This window comes from Alosa alosa, chromosome 14, assembly GCF_017589495.1.
Source record: "Alosa alosa isolate M-15738 ecotype Scorff River chromosome 14, AALO_Geno_1.1, whole genome shotgun sequence".
NCBI lineage: Eukaryota > Metazoa > Chordata > Actinopteri > Clupeiformes > Clupeidae > Alosa > Alosa alosa.
Window position 1 is genome coordinate 30,960,242 of NC_063202.1, and position 23,359 is coordinate 30,983,600.

A 23,359-nucleotide genomic window follows, 5' to 3' on the forward strand; every position below is an offset into this window, starting at 1 on the left:
GGTTTTGTGTGTTTTTATTTTTTTTTTACTAAAAGATGTGTAGGCCTACACTCAAATGCATCCTGACAGAAAAAAAACAAAGAAACATTGCACTTAATTCTATGTAGCCTGTTAACTTTATGAAATTATATAATAATATTTTTTAGAAAGCTATGAAGGACATGGTCACAAATGCTCCACAACAACTAGGTGAGATTTTAGGAACTTTTAGGAATTTTAGGGACTGTTTAGCTATTCTACAATCACTGTAACCTACAACTTCACACTAACAGATATCTGATTTCATTGACTGGCACCAGTGTTTACAATTATTAACCAGCCCTATGCCCTCTTACAACTGCTGAAGACACATCTTCCACCACATTTAGCAGTTTCTCGAAAATGCATTATAGTTGTTTACTTTAGTCTACATTAGCATGAACTGGTAGGCAGCCTACAAGGTCAAGAGACTAGATCCCCATTTTTTCCATCTCATTTGATTATTGGCCCTCATTGGGGACATTTTCGCCAATATGGATCCCAGTGCATAATGACATTATGGTTTTCTTGCTGCTAATTCAACAAAAGCTTATTGGCTATAGGCCTATTGAATGTATACATGGTAATGTGCACGTCTATGTAGACTCGTGTAAGCTATAATCATATATTGTTTGAAACAGTTGTGTTTCAAATGATTAAAATTATACAGAACAACACATTTTAAAATGTATTGTCTAGTTGATGTAATTCAAATACAAGCAAACATTGTCTGTGTATGATTTCAGTTTGAAAGTCATCCCTAATTGTCGTTTTCAATATGTTCAGCACATAAATATCCACTAAATAAGCACAGACTGAACGTTGGCTGGGCTAGGGCCCACCGGGTGTGCGCAGTCTGCTCTTCTGAAGCACTGCATTTAGTCTCACTTCCTCCCTTTCGTTTGTTAGAGGGAATTACAAACAATGTGGACCTCAAGTCATCCTGTCCTCTTCCTGTGGGTCATTCTCCGAGAAACCGTGCTATTCATTCTCCCTCTCCAACACAGATACTTAGTTGTTTAACAGAAAAAGTCATATATAGGATTTTAATTGAATATAGAAAATGAATGCTTGTCAGATGCAATATCAATAATAATTTATTTTATTTTTAATCTTTTGTAGCAATGTACTTTTTATTTATTTCCATTCGAGGCATAAAAGATGTCCTTTCAGTAACCCATGCTTTACAGTGAACTGACCTGAATACTCAGTGAGAGACAAAATCACTGTGAATGATCGGCGATCATGTGATTGGCTGGAGAGAATGTACAGGGACAGATCACAGGCCATTGATTTTCACTCGCATAGTGGAAAACATTTGACTGAACTAACATCCTGTTCCATATCTGCTGCTGTCCTAATGGCATTGTGCCCTACTCAGTAACCACAAGGACATCTCTAGAACTCAGGAACACAATAACAAATATTGTAGCATAATGCTGTATCGTTTCTATGAGCTTCTTAAACACTGATTACAACTGGTGACTGACAGAGATACATACAATCACAAATCCATACAAACCCTCTGTGAGGAGTTGTAAAGTTATTGATACCTCACTGTTATGCATAACTATGTCATGTGTGCACATATAGTGTGTGAGTGTGCGTATGTGAGTGCAGATCAGTTTTGTGCCGTAAGAAGAGTGTTTGCTTTTTGAGTGGTGTGTGCATTAGGCCTTATTGTTTGTCAGTAAAGGGTACAGCGAAGGCCATAGTGAAGCTGACACATGTCCCTAGGGCTGTGGCAGCCAAAGAAAAAGCAGAGCAGTAGACCTGGAGTTAGAGCTTGGGCAGGTTATTGATCCTGGGCACTCAGTTTATGGCCACAGGGCATTAAAGACTAATAGACATTCCGTAATACACACACACACACACACACACACGGGCTTTGTAATGTTCATACAATAATGAATCCTCCCCAGAGTCCACCATGGTGACAACATGTCCTGGGCAGATGCGCTGGGGCTATTCTCAAGGATATGTCCTTGAGATTCAGATGATGTCATATCCTGTGTTTGAGATCAGATATGATGGGTTTCTACTTCTTCTTCTTCTTCACTTCCTTTGCTTTACTTCCTTCCTTCCCCTTCTCTTTCGCTGCAGCCCCTTCGTCTGCTTTGCCCTGCTCCACGGACAGGATCTCCTCGCCCTGCTGGCGCGGGGTCATGCGTATGACCATGCTGCTGTCGGCCGTCTCGGCTACCGTGTCGTCCTCCTCCTGCTCCATGGTCTTTGGGATAGGAGAGCGTTGGCGTGTGGGCGTTGGAGGGGGCATGGGAGATATGGAGCTTGAAGTGTGTGGCTGAGGCAAGGGGTAAGATGGAGGGAAAGAGAGAGAGAGAGAGAGAGAGAGAAATGAAGATGATTGATAAGTGTGTGTTTGGATTCTGGAATATCCAGCGGACATTTTCTCTTGTCTGTCACAAGTTATTCAGAGATGTGTGTGTGTGCTAAATAAGTACCTCCAGCCCACTATACGTTTCTTTCAGCTTGGCGAAGGTGCCTGTGATGCCAGCCTTCTCCGTCACAACCAGGGTGGCCTTGAAGAGCTTAGGGGTTTCCGGGCGTGCTGTTATTACCTCTTCAGCTTTTTTGCCTCCACCTTCATCTTCAGGTTTCTTATCCTTTGTCAGCATTTTCCTGCGGAGTGACGATAAGGGAAGAAAATGTGAAGTAATATTTAATCGTTCATTTCAACTATAAAATAAGCAGAAAGCACAGTCACCATCAGTTCATTTACTCCCACACACAAACACAGGTTCTGTAGCTATATCTGAATTGGATTCACGAGTAAAAGAACAACAGAATCATGAGACATACAGTACACCTAATGCCCCCACTCTCTGGAACACAGGAAGTGAGGTTTGAAAGAGAGGGTAGGAAAGGGAGTGGCCACTTGCTATACCATGTGACTGACCACATAATTCAGAGATCTGGAGGTGTGATGGAAACCATAGGGTGTGTGTGTGTGTGTGTGTGTGTGTGTGTGTGTGTGTGTGTGTGTGTGTGTTTTAGTCCCACGCCGGGGTCTGTAAACACGTGTGTGTTTTGTTAGGCTGTCCCAGTGGGTGCGCTGGGAGCTCTCGGTCGGGGGTCAGGGGGTCGGACGGCCATCTCCCTCACTTGGCCTTCTTGCGAAGCAGCTTCTGGGACTCAGGATAGTTCTTCAGGATGTCAGCCAGGTCCTTCTTATCTAGGATCATTAGGTTAGCAAAGCCATGAGCCTTGACATTCGCTGTGCGTCTGTTACCTCCACCCCCTGCTAAAAGGCTAAACACAAGGACAGACACAGACACCGTACATGACATCACAGGTAGACTCAAAGTCACACTGAAGACGGCTTGATGCCGGAATGTGTTTAGTCAAGGACATGGTGCAATAAATCCTTTTAAAAGTAACATACAAGAGATTGCGGTTTCCTCCACTTCTAGACTCAAAGTCACCCAACAGATGCAACTCCCCACAAAGATGTGTGAGAATGGGTAACAGTATGTGTGTCACAGGTCTCACCTGATTTCTCCAAACACAGCTCCTCCTCTGATCGTCACAAACACAATAGAGTTATCAGGACCACCAACCACTTGTACCTCCCCTGCTTTTATGATGTACATTTCACGACCAATCTCACCCTGTAGAACAAGAGGAGTTGGGGACAGCTCACCATCCTGTCAGCAGCACTCAACAAACTTGTGGAAATAATGGGAATGTGAAAATGGTAGTGGGGAAGGGAAAAATAAGAAGCATATTTACCTTTTTACAGACAAAATCTCCTGGGAGATAAACTACAGACTTCAGCCTTGTAAGCATGTCAAAGATTAACTGTCTGTCACAACCCTAAGGAAGCAGTAGATGCAGAAATGAGAAGTCAGTTAAATTCTATTTAAAGTATTTTTTTTAAAAAATAATCATTCTTGAGAGATGCAGTGCTTCACCTGAAAGAGGGCCACTTTGCTGACAATAGCGAAGTTCACATCCACGGCAATGTCAAGCCGCATCTTAAGTGGCAGCTGCGAAAGCAGTTCCAGCTCATCTAGAGATAGAAATAGACAAAACAAGAAATAAGAGTGTTGTTTTGGATCCCTAATGTCTTCATCACAGCTATATTTATCATAGAAGTACAGCCATTATGCTGACACCTGTGGAGGCTGATACTTACCCAGCATGCCTGTAGACTTCCAGGTGTAGTCGTACCAGGTTTTGACCCGGTTCTGAACTTCATGAGGAATGCGATAGGTTGTCATGTACTTGATGGTGCTGTCCATGCAAGCTCTGTAGTACGTCTCTCCTGCTGTAGCTGCTCCAATGACATCTCTCATCTAGAACGGACAATTAGCAATCAAGTCCACTTGCTGACCCAAATGACACAACCAGTTATAAGGAAGGGGATTATATTACATGTCATCAGTTACTGTATATGAAAGAGGTGAAACAAATGATCAACCAACCTGACCAATCATGATAGAAAAGGCGAACACACCCACAAAGTAATTGACCCCTTGAAAGGTAATTTCATAAACTGAGGTGGGATCTGGCAAACCACCGATGGTGATCAGGGTCTTCACAGCAAAGTAGTAACAGCGTATGTACCTGTGCAAATAGCAATTACAGAAAGTTATAGGCCACAGGGTTGGTGGACACAGTTTATATCATGATTTAAAACATTATTTATTGAAATTAGCGTGATACATTTATACTGTATTTAACTGAGGATTGAGATTATAACAGTAGGGTCACTCACTTGTTCCCTTTGCCATTGTAAACCCACTTAGTGGATCCCAGGCCATGGTAGTCGCAGAAGTAGTAAAACAGACACGCATTGATATGCAAGGAGTACAACAGGTAGGCAGTGGTTCTGATTACTCTGTGAAAACAAGAAAGAGAATGGGACACGAGTGTGTGAATGCATGGAAAGACATACTGATGCTGATCCAATAGAAGGCCTCTCACATCATTCATGCATCTCCACCTGTTGGTGGTATGTGGTATTACCTGTAGATGTAGGCTTTTCTCATGACTGCCTCCAAGCGGTCATTAAACTCGAAGAATGCCATGTACTGTTATTGAAAGAAAGAGGAGAGAGTAAGGTTACCAAGCCATCTGTACCAAATAATGTCACCATTATCAGCCAATGATCCACATGAATGCACGAATGAATACATGTTTCGTGACTGGATGGATCATTAATTTATTCAGAGCATCGCAGCATGTGGTGTCACAGCAGCCATACTGTCTTACCTTAAGCAGGCGAGGAAAGCGCAGCAGGGAGTTGACACCTGTTTTGAAGTAGAGCAGGTCGAAAGGGAACAGACTAAGAACGTCCATCTGAAAGACCCAGAAACAATACCAGTGAGTGATGTTTATGCTGATGCAGCAGTGATCACACCATGATGTCCTGCAATACCCCCCTGTTTTCACCTCACCTTGAACCTGAACGTTTTTAAGTAGTTTTCTCTCATGTCCTTTTTATCACACTGAAATGAACAAAGTTTAATGTTAATCGTTAATGATCCATATTCAAACATTTCAACATTGGCCTGCCTGTTCAGTTTTTTCTGCATTACAAACGTGTGTGTACAATATGAAATTGTATTGAAATATGTATGAAATGAATGTATGAATATGTATGAAATATTCATGTAATGAGTCTCCCACACACCACAATGTCTCCAGCACGGACAAACTGGAGTCTGGGCTGGAAGATTAGAATGTCCATGAGGTAGATGCAGTCGCAGGTGTAGTCAGCGAGGAGCCACCAGTGGATGTTGTCAGGGGTCTGATATGGGAAAGCCCAGCGGACGGGGATGAGCCAAACGTTCCAGTTCCAGGCGCATGTCACAAAGAACAGCCACAACACGTAGATCAAGTCTGGGGGGAAGTAGAGAAAGATAAGGCCCTGGTTGGTCTCACATACAGACAAGTGAAAACAAGGCTTCATTCCTGCATGTTTCATGTACCCAAATAACACTTCCCCTGAATATCCAACACAGAATGTTTTACAAACTTAAAGGTGCTCTAAGCGATGCTGGGTAACGTCACTTCTGTTGACTTTCAAACAAAACAGAGAGCTAGCTCGCTACTTCCTCTCCCTCCCTCCCATGCTGCTCCTGTGCAATTGAAACTCTCCTAAATGCGCATCTCATCTTTGATTTGCTGGAACAGTTTGTTATGTTTTTATGGGCTAGGTTTGCCCAGGTTGTTTTTGTTGCCGTTTTTGAAGCCTGGGCTGTCCACAGAGATCACGTTTTTTTACAGTGTGTTCAGGACATAGACAGCTAGCGGTTGGTTAGGTGATGTTTGCAGTAAGTGGCATAAAATGTTTTAGCCTACAAAACGCGTGGCATCGCTTAGAGCACCTTTAAATACAAACTGATATTATAAATTATTATTTCCCCCAGGGTTTGTTCTCCACTTACTGGTGAAAGGGTCAATGCTAGCAGGGAAGCGGTAGTCAATGATGGTTCTAAGCCAACCAGGAAGTGGGGGAAGAGTGAATTTTGGTATTTTGATTTGATGGCCCATGAATTCAAAGAATTTATCTTCCTCCTCCTCCGGTGCCTCATCAGCAGGGGCGTCTTTTGTCTCCTCGGGGGGCGGGGGAGGAGGTGCCCCTGATGCAGGCTTCTTTTCAGGAGCTGCAGAGGGCAGATGGGACAGTCGAGGAGCAAGTTTGACCCGGTTCCACTGGCTTTGCCCAAACTTGAAACAACTCAACTCCACCCATCATTAAGTCAATGATTCAGTAAATGTTGTAATTATAGCATTTATGTTACAATGCTGTTCTCTAAAAAGCCACACGTATGAACTCTATAGTCGAGTCTGGACTGGGCGACTCACAGGCGGACGGACTCTCCTCATCAGACTCGTCAGGGTCAATGAGTCTGTCTCGGACCCGCTCTGTGCGCTCCTTGAACAGCTGGACCAGCTCCTGCAGCCGGTCGCTCACCGCAATGTTGGTGTGGCTCGCTGAGGAGTGTGACCGCTGCTTCATTCTGTTGGGAGCATGAAAGTACACCACACCAGAGTGAGTTGCAGCAACGAAGCACAGTCCAGAAACTCCTACTGACATTCAGCGTCATCCACCCCTCCCTCCTTGTATGGTTTCACGGCCTTGGCCAGGTCTCGCTTCGGTTAGTGTAATTACTTGGCAACAGTCTGAAGTTTCCCTACACCACATTGGGTGTGGCTGGTGGAGCAGTGGCACATATGCATGTTATACTCACTCTTCATCCACGTTGAGGAGGCCCTGTTTATCCTCCTGGAGCGCTTTTCTGAGCAGGGGAAAGAAGTTTAAAGTTGAAATGTTTTGTTACATGGAGAGTTCAGTTGCTAGAGATGGTGGTTGAAAACAGACTTCCAGTGTTAGTTTTATAGTGCCTTGTGCTGCATTCATTATACATATAGGATTTTATATATGTTGTATTAGGGCTGTCAATTGATTAAAATTTTTAATCTAATTAATTACATACTCTGTGATTAATTAATCTAAATTAATTGCATATATCATTTTTGCTGTGAAAGTAAAAAGTCAAAAACTCTTTTATTATTATTTTCACTGTTCATATAATGGCCATAATAATATATGATATGACCTAATATGCTGAGGAAATAAATTCAAAAGTGCTTCGGGAAATTTTTTTTTTTCACAAGGCATTTCAGGCCACAGATATAACCTAGGGGACACAATGAAAATAAATGAACACTCCCCTCAATGTCAGCACTATTTCTTTGCATTGATGTGTGACTTTAGAGTTGAAGAACTCCGGTGATATGCATATTCCTTGCTGCAGAAATTGCAGAGGACTTTATTTTCATCAACACTTTATTTTCATCAACACCATCAGGCCGTTTTTTAAAAGTAAATGTTCCAATCAATGATCTAGGCAGCACATTTTCTTCTCTTTCCTTAATTTTACAGGCTAATGGTCACTAACTAGAACGGCTCGGGGTCAAAGGTCATACGGAATCGATTAATCTGCAGTATTTTTTTTAATCAGTTATTTTTTCTCAAATTAATGAATCAAAATTAATCAGTAATTTTGACAGCCCTATTTTGTATGTGAGAAATGTAAGCGAACTGATCTCTACATTAAGAAGAACACTGGGGTCTTAATTACTCTGCAGCTGTGTTCATGAAAAATCTCCATCTTGATGTCAGGGGGCGTCATACACTTACCCAGGCACACTGATGCCCATGGCCTCCGGGTCATCAGGGACGATGATCTGTGGTATGTTTGATGGAGCTGTTACGTCCGCTTCCTCCACAAGCTCCACAAACACAATTGGCTGAGCATGGATGACCTCTAAGAGACACAAGAAACCCCCCCGCTGTGTTAGAAAAGAGTACTGGACTACACTTGTTCTGCTGTATATCACCTAATTAGTACTGGACGTTTCCAGTGTACCTCAAATTCAGCTAATAAAAAAAACCTTTCATCGGTAGCTTATTTCATTGAGAGAGTCTAAAGAAGTAGGTCACTTAGCAGCCTTACTTCATGTGAAACTGGTCAAAAAGCACATGCATGACTACTGGAATGTGGGTCAAACCTAGTGCTGTGAATAGACAGCAGAGTTACTTTAGCATTATCTGCATGGGGCAAATGGCTATTTGCCAATGGCTTGTTCAAATTAAAGTGTACAGTGTATTGCTTGATTCAATACATTATTCCTTGTTATTGTGGCAGATATGAGTGTGATACTTCACCTTTTGAGTACCTATTGCGCAATGAAAGCTGGAGTACTTTCTTACAATATTGTTTTACTTGTGCTAAGATTAAAAAAAACAGCACAACACAAGGAACACCATAGAACAGTATGACATCACATCACAGCACAGCACAGCACAGCACAGCACAGCACAGCACCAGACCTTCCAAACACCGATAAGTTCACCTGAATAATGGCAAGTTGAGCAGGGCCTCAGCAAGATGCAGGCTGGATCAGGGAGGGCTTAGGGAAGTCTCTGAGAGGCATCTAGTGATTGGCAAGCAGTGGGGATTAAAGATGTTTGTTTTCATTTTTTTTGTGTGAGGGTGGTGGGGGATAGGCCTACTCATCTGTCTACAGGCTCTAACTGCAGGTCTTGGCACGTCCGCTTAGGCAGTCAGGGGGTAAAGGGTGTTGAGGCGATGGAGGACGTTAAGGTAGCACTGGTGGGCTTGCTTGGGCAGCTGGGAGATTTCGTCGGCTAGCTCATGAATCTCAGGGGACAGCGTGGGCAGCTTAGGCAGGCTGATGTCATTCTCCTTCAGTAGCACATTGAAGCGGTCAAGGAACTGAGTAGTGTATGGGATGCTCAGGACCCAACCCTTTACCGCTGAGCAGCTATCAGGAACTGCAGGAAACAAAGCACCTTACTGCATATGTGCATTGAGTCAGAGTCAACCTCTACATTTAGTTATTGAGTTAGTTAGTTAGTTAGCACTACTCAACCAGATTTTTACATGGCTAGCAGTAGCAGGCACAGCAGAACACAGCACACCTTTAAGATTATGCCAAGACTTATTTAAAAAGAAACTGTATTTGATTTGATGATGAACAGTACAGTGTTGCATGAATTCAAGCAAACACACTGACCTCCACAACCTCCCTCTGTGGTGTCCTCCTGTAGATGAATAAGCATATGACCATGACTGATCATCTGAATTGTGTACAAATGGCAGATGTGTGTTTAGCTGAGTATTATTTCTCCATCCTCTCCAAAGGCAGCCCGTGGGCTGGACATACCTGTTCATTAGCGGGTGGCGTGGGCTCTTTGCTGGCCGGCTGAGGCTGTGCGGTCACTGGAGCCTCTTCAGCGACAGGCTCAGGGGATGGAACTCTCTCAGGCTCAGGCTCTGGCTCAGGCGGTTCTTCTTCAACTTCAACTATGCTGCTAAAACAAATAGCAGGCAGAAGATTATGTGTCCATGCCAAGGCCAAAGCCATGCTATTCTGTCCGGAGAAAGTGGAGGACTTCACCCATAATGATTTTTGTGTGGATTCCACCAATCAAAAATGTATCATAATGAACATATTATTTAGTGGTAGTGGTAGATGTGTGTCCTGAAAATTAATGGAAAAATGTACGAGAGATGACCATGAATCATTCAGAGGTCTGTAGTCACATTGTTTGTGTACTGAAATGTTTGTTTGTGCTTTGTTAGTACAAAAAGCCTGAACAAAGCTGAGATAAAAAAAATGAATCTAATGTGGTTGTCCGAAGAATAGATATGTTAACCCACTATTCCTTCATTTGCAAGGATTCAGGCAAGAGCTAGCCTCTAGGTTTAAATTAGTCAGATATATTACATGGAAACAGCATGACCTTCCCACTGTGCTACCTACCTCTTCATTTCAGCTCTGAAAGGTGGATACAAAAAAGTAATGGCAATAGCATTCACATGGTGATAAACTTGGTACTTGAAACATTAAAAGGTTAGATGTAAAGGAAAGCATATTCTATTTATCTTATTGGAAGTTGGCATGCTTTGAAACAGTATAAGTATATATACTGTATACTCTTTTGATCCCGTGAGGGAAATTTGGTCTCTGCATTTATCCCAATCCGTGAATTAGTGAAACATACTCAACACACAGTGAACACACAGTGAGGTGAAGCACACACTAATCCAGACGCAGTGAGCTGCCTGCTAGAGTGGTACTCGGGGAGCAGTGAGGGGTTAGGTGCCTTGCTCAAGGACACTTCAGCCGTTCCTATTGGTCGGGGATCGAACCAGCAACCCTCTGGTTACAAGCCCGAAGCCCTAACCAGTAGGCCACGACTGCCCCTCACACAGTTGGGTGTTGGATGATGGCAAAAGCAAGCTGTGAATATTTGTTGTTGTTGTTGTAAGTATGGTCGGTTTAGGATTGGGTGGTTTATATAACAACAGCTTAGAGTTTGTAGAGTATGAAGGAATGAAGCATGATTGATTTTATTAGCAAATGTACCTGAACTAAAGCAGTGAACTGGGTAAACCCAGGCCAATCTGCTGGCAATTTGATTTCTGAAAAGATTGAGCTTGGTCTGGTGATTGCCAGACTAGGAATACAGAAAATATTGGGGGAAAGTGTACATATTGGGGGTCCTTACTTAAAGGAGAACTTGGGCAATTTTTCACACAGATCTCTATTTCTTGAGGTCACTGAGTACTGTTGGTACGAGAAAAAAAAAGTGATGCTACCTAGCTTGAGTTGCTGTAGCCAACAGCTAGAGAAGTCAGGCAGCTACAGTGCTACACTCTGGGGACATGATTTAAAAGATATTGCATTCCATAAGATATTGCATTCAAGCATTGGTGCCCTAGGCAACTACCAAAGTTGTTTATACCAAAAGACACTATTGATTCTGCATGTAAGAAGTTGCTTGGACACCTGCTGACCATGTCCAGCACTAGTTGTACAAGCACTCTTTAGCAGCCAAGCAGATCAGAGGTACTCCACAAATAACTCGGAGTTAGTATTCATCCTTGACCGGGATGAAGGGTATTGTATGGATGCTCCTATGCAGGCAAAGCACCCTGCAGAGGTCAACTCTTACTCAGTCTTATTCTCCTCCTCACTGTCCTCACGCAGCCCCTGCAGCCTGTACAGTGTGCCAGAGAGGACAAACAGAGCCTTAGAGCTCACATAGACATGGGACAGACAGAAAAAGCCAGTGCAGCAAAGCACAGACAGAGAGAAGGTGAGACACAGAGTAGCTGGCACACACACACACACACACACACACACACACACACACACACACACACACACACACACAGGTAGAATCTGCGAGGGAAGACAGATGAGAGACAACGCGTGTGCGATAGAGAGATGATAAGAGCGACAGAGCGTGTGCGATAGAGAGATGATAAAAAAGAGACAGAGGGCACTTACTCTGGGTCTTCCTCATTCTCTTCCTCCTGGATATCAGGCAGTCTTTGTGAAACAAACAGTTAGCAGGTGAAAACGGATCCACATTTCACAAGCTTCAGGTAGGGCCCTGCAGTGTATGTGCATGTGTGTGTGTGTGTGTGTGTGTGTGTGTGTGTGTGTGTGTGTGTGTGTGTGTGTGTGTGTGTGTGTGTGCTGGGATGGGGGGGGGGGAGGGAGGGGGGTCATGTATGTGCACATGCAAGTATGCATGTGTGTCTGAATATTAACCATTAGTCACAGTCCCAGATCTCAGAATCAACACACACTAACTATGACTACAAAGGACACTACAGGGTGAAGTACTGTACATCCCAAAAGAGACATGCTCCCTCTCTCCTGTCTTCACACATAATAGGGCGTGTCAGTGCCTTGATTATGCCCTTTGACCCCAGTACGGTTTGTGCTGATATCTGACTTACTGCTCTCCGTCGTCGGGCTCTGCTAACTGTGCTATGGGGGTGCCTGTGTCCTCCTCCAGCTGCCGGACGGCCATCTCTGCCGCCTGCCGGGCTAAATCCTCTGCAATCCGGGCCGCCTCCAGCCTCTGCTGCTGCAGTCTGCGGTCACATGTCAATAGACGTTCAGTACAAGGGGTCTAGAGCAGAGCATGCAACACGTCAGCATCGAAGCATGACAACTACAGAGGAGATCAAAATTCTGAGTCTATGTAGTGGAAATCCTCCCAAGACTGTACTGTATGGATGTGGAAAAATTATACTTAAGTCAGAGTTAGAACATGTGCAGGTTAAACTTATTGCGTACTGGAGTTAAACTTGCACTGCCTCAAAAAGACCAGGAAGTGAGAAAACTGACGAGTGAACATCTCTATCACCTCTCCTCCAGACTGGCCATTGCCACCGCCTGGGTCTTAGCGTCCTCTTGCTCCTGCATGGCCAGCACCTGCGGTATGAGCTGGGGCAGGGCCTGCAGCAGGGACATGGCCTGGTCCGCCTGCGGCGCGTCTCCGTCCATCGCTGAGCAGCATGGGGCAGAGGCGTGCTCCTTCTGGTCACAATCCCAGTCCGACTCCACCTCCTCCAGGACCATGTCCTCTGGGTCCTGCAGCAGACACACTGGACAGGGAGCAGGGACAGGTCAGGGCTGTCAGGGGACCAATGGAGAAGATACCTCTGTAGAAAAAGACTCTACTAAAGGTATAAGTAGTGATTCAACGTCTTTACTCAAGAAAAAAGTAATAAAGTACAGGCTCTGAAATGTACTTAAAGTATAAAAGTAAAAAGTATCGTAATCTTTTTGAAGAACTATTTTACCAGTTGTTTTTAATGAAGAAGTGCACTGTAGCCTGACATTCCTTCAACAACTGTAACTCCTTAACAACTATTTCACTGTCCTCATGGCATTTCATTAAAAAATGGAGCAAGCTTGTTGCCTACTACCAGGCCAAGGATGAACTTGCACAGAAACAAACATTCTGTTTGAGGTAAGCTCGCTGGCAGAAAAGGCCTTCTAGGAATATTTTCCCATTAATGTTTAAGGAGAAAAAGCAAACATAGAATATAATGTTTTGTCGTCTGCACATGCACTGAATTCAAAAAGTTTTCCATTATCATGTAACCGTTGCTTTGGTGCTGCCCTTAGCACCCCTGCAGTTGCAAAGTCAATCCCCTTTTCGCATCACTATTGTTGTCCCAGCCATTTGATGTTGAAAAAGCACACAGTGACCTCAAATAAAAAATAATTGATAACTCGCCTCAAATGCATTAACACAAAAGTAACGAGCCAGTTTTGAAAATGTTCAGAGTAGAAGGTACAGATTTTTCAGACAGTATTTCTGTGAAAATGTAGGGGAGTAAAGTAAAAAGTTGTTAGAAAAATAAAGTACACAACCTGAAACTGCTAATTAAGTACTGCACTTAAGTATTTGTACTTTGTTACTTCCCATCTCTGATATTGTTAATAATGAAAAATCTGGGTGGGAGATTATTATTCTGATAAATAATTATCATATAAATTATATACAATGCTGTAAATTATTACCCCAGAACTTTTTGGAATCATTAAATAATAAAAGGACTGTCAATAAGTATTGTCTCCAGTATTGTCATCCAGCTTTATACGAGCCACCAGGGAGATGCATATTGAGTGGTCCACTCATTACATCTGATAGTTTTAAGGGCATTTGATGATGTGTATTGTTTCATAATGTAGTTCTTTATAGTGACACAGACATGTGTTAACACATAAGGTTTATTAAACAAATACAACTGAAGCCTGAATCACATAGCAACATAAGTGTTAATGATCTTTTCAATTATTAAAGTAAAACATTCTGCTCAATATCTGATAAATGACAAAACTTTGTATGTTCACTGATTTTTCACATTTTCAATGATACATTTTCCCATTAATAAAATGACAACATTAATCACCATCTAATGTTCTGTCATTATATACATTGTATAATTAAAAATAAATCATTAGCTGAACCTGAACTGCTAATATTTCATCATATAATCAACACATACAACAAGCTATCATCACCAGTGATGACTTTAATTTTGTGAAATCTGATATGACCAAATATAATCTCTAAATTATGCAGTTACAAGGAGTTACAGGCGCGAGGTGAAAGCAGTTCAAGTGTTTTCCTGCTTTCATGGTGAAAGCATGCCATTGATGGCTTTGAGTGATAGTATATCCTTGAAACAGTGTCTCTAGCGGAAACAGTGTTTCAGAATAAACTAAATTTAGCTTATAAATAATTCAACTTTCTAAGTGCAAATATCAGAAAGCATAATCTCAGAGGCAAGCAGTGAAAGCATCCCTACAATACAATGAAAACAAATTATGTTTCCTGTTTCCAGCAGCATTGAAATAACCTTCTAAACAAATGACCATTTCTATCATTACTCCACACTGTACCCATGTCCACAAGAATCACAGTGCTTGAAGCATAGCTGCTCTGATATGAAGCTGCCTGTCTGCAAATTGGCGCATCTATCTGCCCATCTGTCCATCTGTCTGTCAGTCAGTTAGCCATTCTGTCTGTCTGCCACTGTGTCTGTGTGTCTGTAGGTGCATGTGAGTGACTCTCCCAGTCCTCTTCTCCTTTTGTTTAGGGGGCTCTCCCTGAAACAGAAGGAGAAGAATGGCCGCGTTAGAGTCTGTCCCACAGCTAAGCACCTCATCTCCATCCAGCGTTTCCCAAACGTGCTGTCGCTGCAGCCCTCGTGGCATTGCATGGCATTGCAAGTTTTGTGTCCCTGCCGTTCGTTTATTGGCCTGATTGGACTCATTTGATGACTGGTAATCCATTCAATTGGGTGAATTAGGTGGATGTCAGTTTGCAGGGAGGCGTGCCAGACTTGGAGCAGGGTTGGGAAACGGTGCTTTAGTGCTGTCCTCAGTCTTTAGCAGTTCACAGCTACACCTCTCCCCCTGGCCTGAGAAACACCAGGTCAATCTTACAAAAGCCAATTTCCTGTGCTAGTTCAACATGGACACTTCTTGCCTTATGGCTGTGATCTCTACACCACATGCCACCTGCACCTGTTCAGATGCCACAGCAACATGAGCATGTGAGGATATAAGATATAAGATCTACTCTCAGGGTAATTTCACCGCAGTTTCTCCCCTTGTTGCAAAACCTATGGCTTCAACACGTAAGAATAGCTATGTCTAAGAATGCCTATGGGAGGGAATTATAAGGTCTACTCACCATGGTGTACTGCGTCACCGTTCTCCTACGAAGTAAATCAAATGTGAAATTAGTTGGGGCCTTCATTTGGTAAAAGGCACTTACAGTAAAAGAATATATGGGCCTTTGGACAGCACCATACAGCCTATAGAGGCTTCACTTACCGCAGTTTTCAGCACAGGCTGAGGTATCATGCGGCCAAAACCTGACACGAACCAGCCGACCACACTGAGAGAGAAGAGACATGTTACTAATACACCAAAGTGCACAGGGCCTTTAAAGTTGTGTCTCACTCTGATGTTCATATTGGATCACTCTGATGTTGAGTTGCAAAGGATACTGAGATATGAGGATAAATATTCATGTGCTTTACACAAGTAATGACACTTAATGTTTCTCTTACTGTGAGCTCATAGACTCCTCCTCAGTCTTGGAGGTCTCAGGAGGAGGGGATGCCACTGTAAGAGAAAGCAAATAAGCACAAATTCATAATAATAAACTGGTAAATGAAGTATAGCTGGAAAATACTTTATTGTTGAATGCTGTCGATGAAAATTATTGTAATCCTCTACCTGTTGGCTTCTTCACAGAGACCTCGGAGTGGCTATCGACTGGCTGTGGCACCACCTTCTCGAAGCCATGCTTCAGCCACTCAATGACACTGTAAGAGACAGATGGAGTTGTGAGACGAGACCATGGGGAGGACAGGACAGAGACGAGGAGAGAGGCAGGCAGGGAGGGAGAGAGATGGAGAGCTCACCTTGGAGGGCCCACTTTGCTTTCCTCCTCACATCCTTCGTCTTCTGACACGAGCTCCACAACGGGGATGTGGGGGAGAGGCTCAGCATCTACAAATCAGGGAACATAAAACCACCACAGTCATGACAGGTTTTTATTACTTATGTCATAATGTCAATCCCCTATCCTCTGAATGCAATTTGTGGAGCTCATCTTAGACAAATGTGCAGTGTCATAAAGCCTTATCCATTGCATGAAGCATACAGATCACTCACCAGGAACATCTTTCATTTCCTGCACCTGAAGAGAGAGCAAGATTCAGTGAGAATAGTAAAAAGACTCTCAATCATCATAGGATTGCATTATGTGTGCCATTATCATTATTCATATGGCACTGAGCTGTACTTTAATATCTGCAGACTTTCTCTTCATCCATACAATCCATATTTGGAGATTTTTTTTTCAAGACTCTGACTTGTGATTGAGAAGTTTTTTGTTTTTTTTCTATTCACGAATGCTTATGTGCTTAACAATATTGTGATCTATAAAAATCATGACATTTGGTTTGCAAATGAATGAGATTGCAAAAGCAGTTGGGTAAAACCATAGTACAACAACAAGCCACTCTGTTCCTAGTTAGCTGTTGAATCATCATTTTAAATGGCACATTTTGTGATTTTTGCATTAAAACCCCAGTTAAAAGATTCTAGCCGGTGGCCAAGTAAATTTAGGACAATTAAGAACTCACAGGCTTTGCTGAACATAGTCTAAACAGACAATTCCAATGTTAGAATCAGTACACATCTTCTGACTCTTATTGAGTAACTACAGCAACACTAACACTGTAGAGTTGCAGTAACAGTGTTGTGATTTCAAAATCAGTAGACTATGCTGTTTAAATGCAAACAATCACATAATGTAGTGTTAAAATGAAAATAGACCAGCTATTCTTCAACAGATGAAGCTTCAAGTCTCAACCCGGAGGATGATCTGAATGGAAAGGCAGTGTTCCATTCCAAGCGACCACAGCTGGGGCTACTCTCTGTTGTGAATGATGCTCTTATGTCTGAGGGAAGAGCACTGTCTCCCTGTCCTGCTTCTGAAATACAAAACTTGGCCAGAACATTTTAGTCCCTTTTTTCTTTTTTACTGTTGACATCCTGTCACATGTATAACAAGGACGCCAGCTTGTGACAGGGTTGGAATGGAAATACTCTGGCTCAGAAAACTCCTGAGGAGAGATCAGAGAATGAGCTTAGAGGCTAACTGTTTAGAGCAAACCCTGTTGTAGACTAGGACACAGCTGTGGGGGGGGGGGGGGTGATTGGGAGATCAGGGCCCTCTGGTGCGAGGGAACAGCATATCCACTGAGATCCACTGGGGTCGTGGTCTGTCTGAGACCATCATACTTAATCAGCCTCAAAATAGGTCAAGCCCATGGATCACCAAGTGATCTGATTATGGTGAGTTCCATGGCAAGTGGGTGTTTTCAGACCCCTCTCTGTAGAGAAGTGGATGCTCAGGACTGGGGGGCAGAAGGAGAGCATTGTGGCTGGAAATATGTTTTTGCTGATTTGCAAGAACTGAACTGCTCCCACTTTACTTACACTGGGCTTCACCTGAATTTCCACAGCTGCTGTAACCTAAATGAGATGTTAAACCCAGAGCAAGTGAATTGCTTCAGTATCTTGAGGTGGGACTGTACACAGGTGGGGTACGGGCAGCTTAATCATTGTCTAGATGACATATCAAACTAAGATGTTCTTCAGTCGGCATTTTCTACCTTGAAGAACCCTTAGCTGGCAGAAAATATATCGTACAGCTAACAACAATAAAACTAATAAACAACTACCTCAGGCTAACAACTATGACACTTCAGGACACTTCACAATAAGGTGCTTTCAAAGAACATTTCATTGCAGGACTGAACCCTTAAAAGTTATTTGCAGTCTAACACAGGGTAATATTTAAAGGTTCTCCTGTAAGAACAACCTGAAAACACACACACACACACACACACACACACACACACACACACACACACACACACAAAGCAGACTTTGAACACACACACACACACACACACACACACACACACTGAGCTCATGCCCATGGGACAGAGGCCAAGCAGTGAGTAAGAGTTCTCTTGACTACCTCTGTGGTTTCTTCAGGTTCAGCTGTTGTTTCTTCTTTATACTTCTCATCTGGTTGGGGAACCACTTTTCCTATTCCCTGCACGATCCAGCCAATGACTCCACTGCCTTGGCTAAGGAAACAAACAAACAGAATTCTATAAAGCTGCCTATGGCTGGGCAGTAGGAAACATTTTAACACCAAGCAGGCACTAGGGGGCAGCAGAAGGCAACGCACAGACACAAGCCTGCTGCAGCTAAGCGGCACTGAGCTAAAAGTGGAATTTGGGTGTGTTGAGTCTTAACACGTCTGTTGAACTAGTCTTACTGAAGTGGAATTGATGATGAGCCTAATATCTTAGGCAAAGCTTTAACATATTTTTTTCAACCATCTTCCTTCAACTAAAGAACGACTACTTAATTATGAATATTTTTTAGAATACATTCTGACATAGTATTATCTACAGTTGGAGGTTGGCTTATCAGGCAATTTGAGCTCAGTCTTTGTCAAAGAAAGTTTTTCAAAAAGAAATACCATGTAGGTGGATTGTTCATTTTTAGTGAAGAGAAGCATTTGAAAGTAGACTTATGATGTGGTCTATTGTAAGCCTTTCTAGAAGCCATTTAAATGTATGAGCTGAATGAATGACATGTGAAAGTAAACAACAGGTCGAAATAAAGTATGGCTTGAGGATACTACCATTTAAGGTGATCCAGCTGCCTTTTTGGAAGGGTTAGTACAAATTAAATGGCAAGTTATGATATTTTCAGGGAAACGCTTGAGGTTTTTTTTCCAAACCAGCTGAACACAGGTACAATAAGAACAGCCATGACCTTCATATTTGTGTTGGTAGAATTAATGGACTCCTGACATTGCTGATGAATGTTTTTGTATACTGAGTTGAGTTAATGTGATTTGCTACAGCAGTACTTGGTGTATGGATATGCACAACATGATGCTACTTAGTATGCAAACTCTGTTTAGAATTTGCATAACATTGTGCTTGCATAAAATAAGCGTTACATTAATTTACATGCTAAGCTGCCAGCGTTATATATCATGATGAGATGCCACATGGACTAATGGGTCTTTAGCAAATTTGGCTTTAGCTACATTGGCAAGAGCAGAACTGGAATGAGACTGGGTCTACTCACCCTTCGTCTGCCTTACTGAGGTCAGTAAGAGTACAGTAGGGTGAGAATATGCCAAAGTCAGTTTCAGATACATTCACATTACAAACTCTAATGCACACAGATACTCAGAAAACTCTTGTCTGTGAACACTCTGGAACAGCATTGATAAAGTGAAAAAACACATATAAATATAAAAAAACATATAAATAAAAAAATATAAGAAAACCCTACCTGGCACCCGATGCATCATCCTGAAGAAAAGGAAAATAGTAAAATATTAATGTAAAATTTAGGATTCATTTATTGCTAGGGCCTACACCTCATTATGTGTGTAGAAGGAGAGTCAAACTCTTGGGGTTTGGCTCCTTTTGCAGCAATAAATCCATAAGAGTAGGCTAGGCTACTGTGCTGCTGTTCTGACTGATGTGTTGACATTGTAGTGCTGTGCTGATGCGGATGATTGTCTGAATAAGTGTGTGCGAGATTTGACATATAGTCAGGGTAATGTTATCCATTTTATAATGGATTTTCATTTCATAATCAAATGAAACAATACTTAATATATCAGTGCATTTAAAATGCACCAGACCAGCACTGTGCGGCTGTGAGTTTCAGCTGGCTATTCTACACGGGTGCCTTGCTTCAAAGAGCTTTCTCCAAAGACATTAGGGCATTTAGCACATATTAGGAAGCTGGGCTTGGATCTTGGATGGTGATGAAAGGATGATGGGGTGGGTGTCTGGGGTGGAAGTGGATGTACGCTATCTTTACCACCGTGTTTGCCCTGGTCAGCCTCGGGCTGCCCGGGGGCTGGGGCAGTGCACTGGAAAAGCCACTGGAGAGCCAGGTCAACACTCCACTCTGGGCACTGCAGAGGCAGGGAAAGGAGAGGATATGAGGAGAGAGGGAGAGAGAGAGAGAGAGAGAGAAAGAGAAAGAGAGAAAGCGTAGTGGGTGAGAGGAGATGGAGAGGGAGACAGAGATGGGAATAGGAGAAAAGAGAGAGAGGGAGAAAAGAGAGAGAGAGAGTCAGTTGAAGATAGGCAGATGAAACCTGCCTCAGGCAGCAAGCCTATGCAAGGTTTGCTGGGATTCCCTGCGATCATTTCAGCAGCCTGTCCATGCATCTGTGTCCCAATCCTATAGCAGGTCATTAGGACTTGGCAGTGGCCCAGAACGAGAGAGAGAGAGACAACCACCAGACAAACAACAACAAAACAAACATAAAACACATCCAACGACACAGGTGTCTACTTTAAAAACAGAAGTGTCCACGTCAGCAGCTGTTGTGTTAAAGGATTTTTAGATCTGTCCATTTCAATTCACATACCTAGATTCTTCTGATACTTCTTCCTCTTTGGCCTTGACTGGTTTAGGAGCTGCAGATATAATAAAAAAATATGAGCACATGAATGTGTGAATGTGAATATCATATTATATGGTACACTAATAAATCCCTACTGTAACAACCATTACCTGCTTTTGGAGGCTCCTCTTTAAATACCACTTTCTTCTCCTGTATAAAAGGATTGCATTAAGTCACTTGATTTAATTGGGAGCTAATAAACACACACACACACACACACACACACACACACACACACACACACACACACACACAAACACACACACACACACACACACACACACACACACACACACACACACACAGCTGTCATACGTACTGGAGGTGGTGGATTGGGCTTCTCTTCCTCCCCAAGTTTTACTGGCGGATCAGGAGGCTGGGGAACCACTTTTGCCACCCAGGTGAACATCCTACACACCACAGAACAAACACACACTCTCAACACACCAAATTAAGATGTTCAATTCATACAGTAGAGGGCCTACACAAATTAATCAAAATGTATCAATAGCTTTGAAAAACATAGCTGCTAAAGGTACAGTAGGCCGATATATGTTTGGAAATGTGTGCAAAACAATAAAAAAAACAAGCTTCATAGAATGCATGTTTATAAAACAAAGCAAAACAATCTTTTTTCATCATGCCAGTTAATTACATGTTGTCTATACTGATCTAGAAGATGTAAACGAATAGACTATTTTGTGGGGAAAAAATGTGTTTTGTAAATTTCAATCAAATATTTGGACACAACTGAGTGGTTGTGATTGCATTTGAATTTGTTCTCAGTAGAACCTCTGTTGGCTTTGTATGTCAGTAGTTGCTGGGCAGCATGACTAGGGAACTGTCAGCTCTAATCAGAGAATTAATGTTGGTGACCCTAATCTCTCCCGACCAGCAGAGTGGCAGGAATAAAACACCTCTTCCAGCTGGCAAAACAAAAAGCATATTTGGAAATAGTCTCCAACGAGAATCATTTCCAGGCACACTCAAAAAATCTTTTGGAGGTAATCATTGTATTGTCCTCTATAAACAGGTACCTGAAGGCCCCCAAACACACCTCTCACAGGGAAACATGAGTCATTGTGCCACACACAGGCAAACAACCTGTTCCTTACCAATGTTGGCTCAGCATTTATGCCATAATTTTAACAAAGCACTTCATTATTTTGCTTGCACCAACACTTTAGCCTCACACTTATCCACAAAATCCATAGACCCATCCAGACAAGAAGGATTGGCGGCCTAGATCTTAACTGTGCTTCAGAAGGTCACAGTCACAACCAGGCAATGACGGCACAAAATACTAGCTGAGAGAGCACTACACAGCCTCAAAGGTTGAGAAATACTGATACAGATATAGATAATTTAGCTGCACAACTTAAACATCACTAGCCAAAGAGATCCCTCTATGGCAAATCCTCCAGGTAGGGCACCTTTAACACAACTGGGGGCCACCATTGTGCAATGAGAAACATCTAAAATCTTAGAAGTTGAGCAAGGGAAGCAGAACTGACATAAATATATGAATTAGCTGTTTTCCTTCTAGTGCAGAATTTGATAAAGACTGATGACTTACCTGATTGCTCAGTTGCAGGGTAACATCCCAGAGGCAGTTCTGCAGGACTGGAGGTAGAGGAGAGGGAGAAGGAGACAAGCTGGATTAGAAGAGAAGACACCCAAGAGGCTAACAGGATTAGGAGTTGAGGGACAGTGTTTATACACTGAAGGCCAAGACCGGGGCCAGCACAGATTAGCTTCAGGAGAAACCAGAGCACAGAGCCCAACGCTGCCACTGAGGAACCTAAAGAACCGGAACACAAGACAGCAAACAGCCAGTAACCCACGTGACTGAAGATCACTGGCGTCATTCTGCATTTACATGTTTAGAAGCGCCGCTCATAAAATCAGGTTTCCTAGAGTACTCACACATCTGTGTTACAGTATGAATACTAACTCATATTATTCACTGTCCTACATCCCATGTTGGCAGACATGTAGGAAAAGTCTGAAACAATCATATTCATGGAATAGAAGATAGCAGTGTGTCAACACATACAATAAACTATTCCATTTGTAACATTCTAAACATTTCTGCCCACTTTTCTGGGCCTTTCATGTTGTATTATAGCACCTGGTGACTCCCTTTCATGCTTGTGGCATGTGGCATGCATCATAATGAAGTGGTAATAATGCCTACTTTTTGAACAGTTCTGTTCCTAAATGTCTGTCCTGAGTGGATCTCTGTTCGGCTTTCAACAGCTCCTCTGATCTCTTCATCTGTCCCTTTCCAATCCGTTGAGGCCTCCTATCTTTCTGATTCCTCATAATAATACCCTTGTCATAGAATTTGATCCTCCTCTGATTGAACTGCATTTCATCTGCCTGTTTTTCAATTCATTGGCAGTCACAGCTTTGGCT

General features: G+C 42.7%; 1 protein-coding gene across 4 annotated transcripts; it reads right to left on the reverse strand.

Annotated features, from left to right (window-relative positions):
- Window positions 1-1,099: 1,099 nt before the first annotated feature.
- On the reverse strand, window positions 1,100-22,968 carry cngb1a (cyclic nucleotide gated channel subunit beta 1a). Of its 4 annotated transcripts, XM_048263143.1 has the most exons (39): window positions 22,896-22,968; window positions 22,518-22,742; window positions 21,261-21,351; window positions 21,052-21,091; window positions 20,906-20,954; window positions 20,347-20,443; window positions 19,807-19,826; window positions 19,597-19,611; window positions 18,464-18,575; window positions 17,917-17,952; window positions 16,585-16,609; window positions 16,332-16,419; window positions 16,144-16,232; window positions 15,975-16,029; window positions 15,736-15,799; window positions 15,593-15,617; window positions 12,746-12,986; window positions 12,333-12,470; window positions 11,875-11,916; window positions 11,537-11,581; window positions 9,742-9,889; window positions 9,592-9,619; window positions 8,192-8,318; window positions 7,239-7,286; window positions 6,853-7,007; window positions 6,432-6,650; window positions 5,675-5,883; window positions 5,439-5,489; window positions 5,254-5,340; window positions 5,008-5,072; window positions 4,757-4,879; window positions 4,464-4,605; window positions 4,175-4,334; window positions 3,951-4,048; window positions 3,769-3,852; window positions 3,529-3,647; window positions 3,142-3,288; window positions 2,481-2,658; window positions 1,100-2,320 (listed from the first exon to the last, which is right to left on the reverse strand). In XM_048263143.1, the coding sequence occupies exons 3-39, from the start codon at window positions 21,348-21,350 to the stop codon at window positions 2,057-2,059; spliced, it is 3,723 nt and encodes a 1,240-aa protein (XP_048119100.1). In that variant the 5' UTR covers window position 21,351; window positions 22,518-22,742; window positions 22,896-22,968; the 3' UTR covers window positions 1,100-2,056. The 4 variants fall into 4 exon arrangements, with proteins under 4 accessions (XP_048119100.1, XP_048119101.1, XP_048119103.1 ...); XM_048263144.1 differs by lacking the exons at window positions 17,917-17,952; window positions 22,896-22,968; XM_048263146.1 differs by lacking the exons at window positions 11,537-11,581; window positions 22,896-22,968 and having other exon boundaries at window positions 9,742-9,886.
- Between the last annotated feature and the right edge of the window lie 391 nt (window positions 22,969-23,359).

Excerpts from the sequence above, each read along its gene's own strand:
- cngb1a (XM_048263143.1), bottom strand. The coding sequence starts at position 21,350 with ATGTTCACCTGGGTGGCAAAAGTGGTTCCCCAGCCTCCTGATCCGCCA. Across the intron at positions 15,800-15,974 it reads GAGGAGTCTATGAGCTCACA|TGTGGTCGGCTGGTTCGTGT; the intron begins GTAAGAGAAACA and ends CTTCTCTCTCAG. Across the intron at positions 5,073-5,253 it reads GCTTTCCTCGCCTGCTTAAG|TACATGGCATTCTTCGAGTT; the intron begins GTAAGACAGTAT and ends TTTCAATAACAG.